General features: G+C 34.5%; 1 protein-coding gene across 1 annotated transcript; it reads left to right on the top strand.

The window, feature by feature from the left end:
• Positions 1–1960: 1960 nt before the first annotated feature.
• TRIADDRAFT_19990 (uncharacterized protein) lies at positions 1961–6957 on the top strand (the record flags this gene model as incomplete). The annotated part of the gene is made up of 18 exons (XM_002107663.1): positions 1961–2008; positions 2407–2505; positions 2720–2783; positions 2873–3000; positions 3167–3214; positions 3381–3467; positions 3594–3624; positions 3723–3815; positions 3908–3968; positions 4106–4193; positions 4349–5482; positions 5576–5719; positions 5809–5901; positions 6014–6130; positions 6244–6389; positions 6454–6525; positions 6610–6745; positions 6811–6957. The coding sequence occupies 18 exons, from the start codon at positions 1961–1963 to the stop codon at positions 6955–6957; spliced, it is 2736 nt and encodes a 911-aa protein (XP_002107699.1).
• Positions 6958–11501: the final 4544 nt, after the last annotated feature.

Consider the following 11501-nt stretch of genomic DNA (forward strand, 5'->3'; position numbering starts at 1 on the left):
TGCATTCTTCCAAAAAGGTTGTCAAGTTGTTATAATACAGTATCATGAACGATGATGCATTGCTGTAATTGTAAGGTGTACAGTAGTAGCAGGGACTACTCCATAAAAAGGTTTATACCGTATACTGTACCATAAACTACTAAGAGAAAAGGTTTTCTTTTAGTAGTCCATGACTGTACAGTATATGGTCAAAGAGTAGTGTAAAAGGAAGTTTTTTGAATCATTGCGCGATGCAGAGTCGTAGAGTTCTACGAATCATGCACTACCTCTAAATCCTACAGGATCAGCAGTCCATGAACCAATATACTCTATGCATTAGCTACTACAATATATCGTCAAGCAGTAAAAAGGAGCTCTTGAATCCTTATACGATACAGAATTGTAGAGTTCTACGAATTATGCATCGCCTCTAAATGCTACAGGATTAGCAGTCCATAGACCAATATACCCTATGCATTAGCTCCTGCAATAGATCGTCAAACAATACAGTAAAAAGGAACTTTTAAATCGTTGCATGATATAAACTTGTAGAGTTCTATAAGCGTTAGCTACTACTGTACACGGTCAAACAGCAAATAGAGCTTTTAAATCGTTGCACAACACAGAATTCTACCCGATGACCGTTATGGTAACATGGCAACGCTGGTCTTTACGCGCACATTCAGTTTACATATTCTTCCCACATACGCGTATACGTGCATAACTGCCTATGCAAATTCTTTTTTTTTATTGACTATTACCATTACTACAGTAGGCAGCCAAATTTATCGGGTATAAATAGTCATCATTGATTTAATTTGATTTTACATGTATACATAAAAGCATCACGTTGACCATCATGCTAAATTACTACGGTCGAAGAAGCGATAGTCACATAATGCAAATGGCCACAAGTTCCCATAACAGGCTGATTCAAGCAGCCCTAGAAACCGGTACCTTGCGAAATACAGTAGCAAGGAGATCGTATCTGAACTGGACACCAGGGTCCTTAATTTGGCATTTTTTGATCACCGTTAACTGAGCAAGGTAGCGGACAATTCGCCCAATTTTGTAATTGCCCGACAAAGGACCCTTGCTGGTTACTGTGGACAGTGGATACTATCCTTCATCTTGGATACTGGAATACTGTTCCAAACACTTCTATTCGCTATAATAATGTTATCGAGAGGATATTCGATTTTGTAATTTGTTCATTTTTGTAAATTAAGTAATATTACATTGAAATCTATTCTAATTTACTAAGTTCTACTTGAAAGCAGTCATATCAGGTCATAAATATTGTTGAATTAATAGAAGTAATTAAGAAAAATAGATACTGAAGATCTATACTAAGTAAATTACTGATTTGGGGAGATTTCGGCCTCATTTGGAAGAAAGAGTCTGTCCGTCCGCACCGTGTCCATGCCATACAGTTAAGAGACTTAACTCTGTAATACTGTACAGTGTACAGTATGGCCCAGTCCGATGATGAGATTTCGGCCTCATTTGGAAGAAAGCGTCTGTCCATCCGCACCGTGTCCATGCCATACAGAGACTTAACTCTACAGTACTATACTGTACAGTGTACAGTACAGTACAGTACTGTATGGTCCAGTCCGATGATGAGATTTCGGCCTCATTTGGAAGAAGGAGTCTGTCCATCCGCACCGTGTCCATTCCATACAGTTAAGAAACTTAACTCTACTGTACAGTGTACAGTATGGTCCAGTTTGATGGTACTGTACTCAATACTGTACCGGGTCTCTTCCGCATACTGTACAGCACAGTATGCGTATACCGCTCAAATCGTTATTCACTCAGTATAGGTAAAACGACCATCCTTTACAGTATAATATGAGAGACTACAGTCAGGGACTACAGTGTACAGTACTCCACTAAAAAGATTTTCCCTCTCCTAGGAACATTGACTGAAAGGTACGGTGGTTACGCATGCGCGATAATTCTACCTCTAAAAATCAAAATGGCTGGAACGACTTCTGTTGAGATTCCTTTACACGATTCCGATGAGGTAAACGAGTAATTTTGCTTAATTATGATTCCAACGACCTCGATTTTACCTTTTATTCTTCGATCTGTCTTTCATGCCAATGCTATTAGTCGTAGCAGTAACAAGAACGACAGAATACGATTCCGTTATTCTAATGTTTGAGAATGTAGTCAACACGAATGGATGCATATTGTATCAACGCAGTAATGCGGTTTCAGTCATCAAAATTAGCATAGTCTAAACTAGTCTAAACATCAGTTTTGAATTGCTTATTTACACTATACTAGATTGATTGTGTACTAATAGAAAGCTATCTTTTGCAATGCACGGATTAAAGTCCTCATTTTGTAGCTGGAGTTTATTTAAAACATAGACAATGTCATTCAACCGGTTACATACTGTACAACTCCCCATGATAGGTAATCGAATTGGATTTCGATCAACTTCCTGATGGTGGTGAATGCCTCGCAATCCTGAAAGAAGAAAGACCCCAACTTCGTATATGGAATGTTCTAGCTGTAAGTAGGATTGATTTAGTTGATCGAATGGTGATATACGACAACATTGATCTTATCCTACCCATAATTGAGTAACTTTTTTTTACAAGTTTTCGTTGATTCTTCATGCAATTGACGTACTGTATTCTCAGCAATTTGTTGTGAAACGTTTTCCTCCTTACCTTACTTGTTTACAAGATTAAATCCTCTTTTGTTTATCATTGCATTTGTGCAGCAACAGTATTACAAACTAGGAGAGCAAGATGCTTTCTTGTCTATGTTGGAAACTGCTACGACAGGTTAGTAAATTGCTGTGTTATACTGTAAATGCTCTTTGTCTCCTTGTGTTTGTAATAGTATGGATTAATGATACGTTCATAAATGGCAGAAGCGACAATGAGCTACGACGATAGCGATAAAGACTTGATGACAACTTTAGATAGTTTAGCCAACTACTACGTAGAATTGGGCAAAAAAGCAAATAATAAAGATCTAACGAGAGATTATTTTGCCAAGGTTGGGTTGCATTACACTGTATAGTGTATATCTTGATTAATTAAAAATTCATTTTTGGCAATAGTTATTAGTGCTATAATTTTTCTACAAGCGGCTCAGAATTCATAAACTAAAAATTTCGCTTATATTTACTAAATGAATATCTACTGTTAAATTACTTGTGTAGGCCGCTCAATTGTTTGGTAAAGGCGACAAAATTATCATGCATCACGAGGTTATTTCTTGTTTCTCATCGGCAAATAATTTGCGTATTCATCGATCGCTAGAATTCAGCGTCATTGAAATAATTCCACAATCTATCACTATAATCTCATTGTTTCTATTTGTTTCTATTTTAATTGATATTAAAATCGTGATTGATGAGATGTGTGTAATAATAGGGGCATTTAGTAAGTCGTGGATGTTTTTACCTGGCTGATGGAAAATTGGAACAAGCTGAAACACAATTCAATTTCGTTCTGACGCAAGTAAATTCATAGCATAGTAATGATATTGATATTATTGGTCTTTAGGTTACATCCATGTCTTACTAAAAGCAGTAATAGCGGTGCAATATATTAAACTATGTTATTATTACCCTTCCCTTATTCCAGTTAAACAAGCAAAATCCTCCAGCCTTATTAGGTATTGTTATGCTGGATAATATGAATGCCTTCATATTTATACTGTAAAAATGGTCTATTAAATTTACTTGCATGCCGGAAAAATTTTTATTACTATAGGCAAAGCTAGTATACTTTTCAGTCGAAAGGATTATAACGGTGCTCTTAGCCTATATAAAGAAGTTTTAAAATTAAAGCCGGAGACATGTCGAGGTATTAACGTGTATCACTTTTGATACTTGAATACCGTATTGTTTTGTATGCAATCGATATGTTTAACACCCGCTTTATTATCAACTTTACAGCTGATGTTCGTCTAGGAATTGGACATTGCTATGCAAAGCTAAACAAACTCAACTTGGCAAGGTAAGCCTGAGTCTTTAACCACATTTACTGATCTCATGAGATATACATAAAGTGGCACAGTTGCTAAAGTATAACCAATAAACGTTATAATAATGCTATTATCTTTTATATATTTTCACTGACAAAAAATTTCGTAGGCGAGCATTCGAAAGAGCATTACAACTCGATCCTAGATGTGTTGGAGCGATGGTTGCTTTAGCTGTTTTGGAACTGAACAATAACAGGGTAAATGCAATAGTTCTATTTTATTTACGGTTAATTCAAATTCGAATTTGCTAATTTCGGTAATGACAAATTTAGAAACGATAATATACATGATAAGTTTGATATGATGCATAAATGTGCAGTATTTACACTTAACATTTAAAAATTTTTTATAGGCTGAATCTATTAGGAATGGGGTTGATTTATTATCACGTGCTTATACAATCGATCAAACAAACGCTATGGTGTTGAATCACCTAGCCAACCATTTCTTCTATAAAAAAGATTTTAATAAAGTTCAACATTTAGCTCTACATGCTTTCCATAGTACGAACGTCGAACCTATCCAAGCCGAAAGCTGCTATCAACTAGCTAGAGTTTTCCATTCGATGCAAGATTACGATCAAGCTTTTAAATATTATTATCAAGCTACTCAATTTGCCGATAGTAATTACGTTTTACCACATTTTGGTCTTGGCCAATTATATCTTGCTCGTAATGATCCAACTAATGCAGCTAGTTCATTTGAAAAAGTACTTAAAGTCCAGAGTGATAACTATGAAAGTATGAAAATTTTAGGATCTATATATGCACGCTCTAATAACGAAGAAAAGCGAGAAAGAGCTAAAATTTTATTACAAAAAGCAACCACTCAACATCCTGACGACATAGAAGCTTGGATTGAATTAGCAGGTATACTAGAAGGTTCAGATATTCAAGGGGCACTTTCAGCATATGGTACATCTTCACGACTTTTACAAGAGACTCTTGAAACCGATACACCTCCAGAAATATTAAACAATGTAGCCGCGTTACACTTCAAGTTAGGTAATCTATTAGAAGCTATGAAAAACTTTAGTGCCGCATTGGAACGAGCTAAATTAGAAGCAAACGAATCAACCGAAGGTTCATCTTATTTCAATACTATATCAGTTACTATAACATATAACGTCGCTCGTTTACACGAAGCATTGTGTGAACATGATGAAGCAGAAAAGTTATATAAGCAAATCCTTAAAGATCATCCTAATTATATCGATTGTTATCTTCGATTGGGATGTATGGCTCGCGATAAGGGTCACTTTTATGAAGCTTCAGATTGGTACACCGAAGCACTTGTTATAGAAAGGGAGCATAAAGATACATGGTCTTTAATTGGAAATTTACACATGATGAAGCAAGAATGGGGTCCGGCCCAGAAAAAGTACGAGCGTATTTTAAATCAAAACAAAGACGATACTTACGGTCTTGTAGCTATGGGAAATATATGGTTACAGACATTATATCAACCTACAAAGGACCCAGACAAGGTTTTAAAAATCGCGAGTTGTAATGAAATATTAATACCTACTGTATTTTAATAAGAGCCATATTGATGTTACTTATTTTTTATATTATACTAGAATAGACGTCATCGCGATCGCGCGTTGAGTCTATATAAGCAGGTAATTCGACTCGATCCACGAAATATTTATGCCGCTAATGGTATCGGTGCCGTATTAGCACAGAGTAGTTTTCATCAAGAATCTCGAGAAATTTTTGCTCAGGTAGATTAATATAGAATTATTGATTTGTAATTTAATAAGTTTACAAAGTTTTGAAGTTAACATACAATGTATTACTGTACTTTTAATAGGTCCGCGAAGCTACTGCCGACATGTTCGACGTATGGCTAAATCTCGCTCATGTTTACACTGAACAGAAGCAATATTCGACAGCAATTCAAATGGTACTCAATAATTTAGCATTGCTATATCGAGTTTGATAGTGACGAAGATGAAAATTAGTGTCATTTTAGTATTGCGAAAATTTAACCAGCTATGTGATGTAATTTCTTTTAGTATCAGAACTGTATCAAGAGGTTCGGAAAGAATCAAAGTACGGAAGTACTGCTATATCTAGCTAGAGTATTCTTTAAGGATGGTAGATTACAAAATTGTAAAAGTGCTCTTGTTAAGGTAATAAACAATTGCTCGATCATGTTTGTACAATGCAATTGCTATAGATTCGAAATTGTAATAGCCTTTGACGCTTTTAAAAATAATGGATTAAAATTTAATTACAACCTTAGGCCTGCCACGTTGCCCCGCAGGAAACTCTACTCTTGTTTGACGTTTGCTTAGTCTTACAGCGTATAGCAACAGTTTCTCTAAAAGATGAAAATAGTAACCTCAAGGACGTTCAAGAAGCTGTTGATCAACTAAAATTAGCTCACAGGTGCTGCCATTGAGTAAAAATAATTCTTACATAATGTAATTGCTAACGATTCTTAAATTTACAGATACTTTACATTTTTGAGTAAAGTCGGAGACAAATCGAAATTCGATCTTAATCAGGCTCAATTGGAAGCACGGTATAGTTTATAATAAATACAGTGTATAGAATTAATATTGGTGTCAGTAATTAAGAAAATCCTTTCTTTTACTTGGTATCACAGCCAATGTGTAGATCTATTAAGCCAGGCTAAGTATCATGTGTCCAGGGCAAAGAAGAAGCAAGATGAAGAACTTGAATTAATTCGTAAGCAGGAGGAAGAACACCAAGCCTATCTAGAGAAAAGAAAGGCTGAAGAGGTTGGTTTGATTACCGTGAACCACATTCTAGTTTGTTGCCAAGAGTAATTTAAATGTTCAAATAGATACAACGCCAAAAAGAAGAGGAAGTAAAGAACAAGTCCATTAATGAAAAACGTAGCCAATTTATTGAAGCGACCAAGAAACTCTTAGTTTTTGAAGCGGATACTTCTAGTGCTGCGAAAATTTCGGGTCGCCGAGCTAAGGTATGAATACTTTAGATAATGTAGCTCGAGCTCATATAACTGTTGTCCGATGCAGATACTGTATGTAACGTTAAATAATTTTATTGCTCTTGATCAAAGAAACAAGATGACGATTTCATAAGTGATGGAGAGCAGAGTGAAGAAGACGTTACTGAACCTAAGCCTAAACGGTATCTTCTAAGTTTAATTTTAATCTATTTGTGTAAGTATTTAGGCGATTAATATTATTTTATGCTCATAATAGCAAAAAAGCGAAAGACAAAGGTGTTCGAGTCAAAAAACGACCGCGAAAACGTAAAGCACCGGCTGCAGTCAAGGAAAGGTCTGCCAGAAAAAAACGTAAAGCTATTTCAAAAGAAATTATTTCGGATATCTCAGATAGTTCTGACGCTGATGACTCCGGACAGTTACATATTGTTGGTGAAGATGAGTGAGTTTTAATGACGTTAATGATATGAATTAAAAAGTTGATATTATAGCTGCCTTAGATTTTACCTTAGAAAGAAGATTGTTGTGCTAAATCTTTTCCTATTTCTGTATATATAATAAATAGAGAGGAATCAGATAAATCTAATCTTTCGGATGAAAAGGAAGCAAGTTTTTCTGAAGAAGAAGATGAAGATGATGATGAAGTAGATTTTTCGCCACCGAAGGAAACGTCTACCAAGAGAAGGCAACGTAATATGATAGCAGAAACGGTGGATGAATCAAGCTTGTTAGGTGATGAAGACGAAAATGTAGCACCATCTGTTAGAAAATCTCTTAGGGCAACTACAAATGCATTATTCTCATCTTCGTAAGTATCATTATAAAATATCGAATATTTTCTTTATACCTTCGGCTAATATTAATTTGTAGTCGTATTACTGAAGATAAGTTGGTAATGTTATATTATGCAATGCATTTACTTTAGGGATGAGGGTTAATATGATCACAAAGTCCAATAACATCACCTTAGAATGCTAGAGTATCCTATCGTTCATTCATCCATCATGACGATCTTGAATTATTGGCTAATAAAAGTTATGAGCTATTGCCGTGCGAATATTACATGACTGTAAAAAATCCATTGCATGAAAAGTGGGTATTTTTATTTTTAAATTTTCATGGGTAAATTGCTTGAATTGATATCAAACCTACCGATAAGTAAGAATGATATCATCAACATACGAGGTAAACTTTGACTGCGATAACTTGTGCTTTGTGCCGTGGATCGACCACTTCTTAGTTTTTAGATATTTTTAAATGAAACCCCCACTAAATACGCAAATATCAATGTCGCGTTGTGGTAAGCAGCAGCCATATTGGTAAATATTGCAATAATAAATACGTGTATCTTTTAAATGGAATAGAATGCAAACATTCGATATATATATATATATATATATATATAGTATTTAAAACTTAAATTTTATGAGGTAAATATTTGTAAAAAGCATGAAACTCAATCTTGTATCACTGTCTGTAAAAAATTGTGCACTTTTGTCGTTATAAAGTTCTTATTCATTTGTGAACTTGATGTATTTGCTCTTATTACTGATCTATATTTTCCGTATCTTCCTTCTATTATGGTAGCACGTATTGTTAAAGATTGTAGCATACCTTGATTACTTTTATAGAGCTACGCAATATTATAATGTCTGACAAAATGAGTAATTTATATCTACAATCTGATGTAGCTCTTCAATTGAAATACGCAATAAAATTTGGCACCTATAGATATTTTATAATACATATCATAATGATTTATTGATAGTCTGCGCGTATTATTTTACCAACAGAAAAATTCTCTTTCAATCTTCAATTTAAGCTTCACAAATGCTTCACTAATAGTAAAGATTTTTTTTAAATCTCCATTTTTAGCGTCACAGTCTATGTCATAATTAAGCATATAATTAGCACTATGGTACAAATTCGGCAACATGGAGTATGATATACTCCATGTTGCCGAATTTTGTCCATAGTGTATAATACGTAGAATCATGGGCGCTCTTAAATATTTTCAAAGCAATAAAGACCTCTTTAAATCTCCATTTTTAGTTTCATAATCCCTATAGTAGCGGAGTGTAAGTAGAAGACTCATGCAGAAAAGATCAATTAGAATTTCATTTCATTTCATGTTGAACTTCATGTGCATTGCTCATGCAGAGGAAGTCTTTACTGTACTAATCATTGCACTGAAGTTATAAATAGTTTCTATGCTGGTGCAATGCTGCAGACTATATCTTATTCTGTACAAGTTTACTAAACCTTAATTAAGTTAGGCCTATGAACTTAAGATAAAAATCTGCATTTATTATAATATTTAAAAAGGTCCGTGTAAGCTAGTCTGTCATTAGCCACCGTTTTCATTACAACTCAATGAATTAAATCTCCATTTTTAGCTTGATGAGAGCCGTGTATAGTCGTTATATTTTTATCATACATAGTACAGTAAGGTATTGCAAGATTTTTCAATATATTGCATTATTTTACTGTTATTAAAAAAGATTGCTACATGGTGACTTTTGACGAAATCTCCTATGTTAGTAATATCTAGTAATACGCGTACAATTTAGGCGGATTACTCCAGTCTACCGTTGAGCTTTTTTTTCTCCTTTACTCATAATAATTTACAATTAACAGAATCCCGTCTTACTTGTATAGTGCTTTTGTATTTAATTATCGGAATACTAGCCCATTCGACTTTAAATAAATTATATTAGGCGGATTGCTCTAGTCTACCGTTGAGCTTTTTGCTCCTTTGCTCATAATAATTTGCAAGTAGCAGAATCCCGTCTTACTTGTATAGTGCTTTTGTATTTATTTGTCGGAATACTAGCTCATTCAACTTATAAATCGATTAATAATAATAGTACAGTATATTTAGCAGTCCAAACAGCACATCTACGCAAAATATGACGAGTGAGACATTATCCGTATACCTTGGTAAAAGGTTCGAAATCTTTCCAATACAACTGCGTTTTCTGATACCGCATATCAAAGAAATGGACAGCAAACAGGATTTGTAGGGAAATCAAAAACGTTGATAGGAATTACTACAGCATAACCAGCACTTTTGTTGCACCGGGATAGAAGCCATTTTATTGCAATTTTTTACAGTCAATCCAATTGTAGGCCAAGTGAATCAAACGGTAGAAGGCATTTTAATGCTCAATATCGAATTTATTCATCCTAAAGACAATTTTTGGATCAATAATATAATGTAACTTTTTTTATAGTTAATCCGGTAGAGTATGGTAAACTAAGCAGGTTCTACTGTTTTACAGTAAAATACAAAAATAGATTGAGCAGGGGCCAGTAAGTGAAAGAAATGGATTAAGTAGACCAAATGGTATAAGGCATTTTATTGCCCAATTTTTCAATGATCTACAGTCACTTTTCTAGTTATTCTAATGGTAGTCAAAACGGACCAGTAAAGAAAGGAATGGACTAAGTAGATCAAATAGTATAAGGTATTTGATTGCCCAATTTTTCAATGATCTACAGTTAATCTGTTGCACTGTAATGGTAGACAAAGCAGACCCGTCAATGAAAGAAATGGACAAAGTCTATCAAATAATTTAAGGCATTTTATTGCCCAATTTTCAATGGTCTACAGTCACTTTTTTTTTATTGTTAATCTAATGAGAGACAGAGCAGACCAGTAAAAGAAAGAAATGGACTAAGTCGATCAAATAGTATAAGGCATTTTATTGCCTCATTTTTCAATGGTCAACTTTCACTTCTTTTTACACTTAATCTACGGTCATGGTAGACAGAGCAGACCAGTAAAAGAAAGTAGTGGATCAAGCGAGCCAAATCCTAGGTACAATTGATTTGATTCGGTATAAGCAATAAGGTATTTCAATCTGTTGTACTGTAATGGTAGACAAAGCAGACCAGTAAATGAAAGAAATGGACTAAGTCGATCAAATAGTTTAAGGCATTTTATTGCCTCATTTTTCAATGGTCAACTTTCACTTTTTTTTACACTTAATCAACAGTAATGGTAGACAGAGCAGATCAGTAAAAGAAAGTAGTGGATCAAGCGAGCCAAATCCTAGGTACAATTGATTTAGTTCGGTATAAGCAATAAGGAATTTCATTGCAACCATTTTGGATCAATAATTATAATTAATTAATTATTATTACTGTATAATCAGTTTTTTTTTACACTTAATCCAATATGGAGGACCAAGCAGAAGCTACTTAGCCATTACACGGTGTACCGTCCTGTCATAGTACTGTAAGCACCACTTAGTATGCGCAGTTGCGTAGGCAGAATACACACCTGATTGCAGTAGCTCAAAAAGTCAAGTTGCCAGGTATGAAATTGAATGATTAACTGCTTGGAGCTAGTGAGAAATTGCACCAATTTTTCCCCATTTATGATTGTCGAGGAAAAGGAAAGCTCTAATATTATCGTTTCAGTTTATTCTGATAGATCAGGCTTGTATCAACTACGGTAGAAGAAGAAGGAATTATTGCGTAGTTTTGGTGGCACCACGTGCTGTCGCAATCACCGATTGAATCAATAGCGCTTACTTGGATCGAAATAAAAATCCAAA

The sequence above is a fragment of the Trichoplax adhaerens genome, genomic scaffold (genome assembly GCF_000150275.1).
Source record: "Trichoplax adhaerens TRIADscaffold_1 genomic scaffold, whole genome shotgun sequence".
NCBI classification, from domain to species: Eukaryota; Metazoa; Placozoa; class Uniplacotomia; order Trichoplacea; family Trichoplacidae; genus Trichoplax; species Trichoplax adhaerens.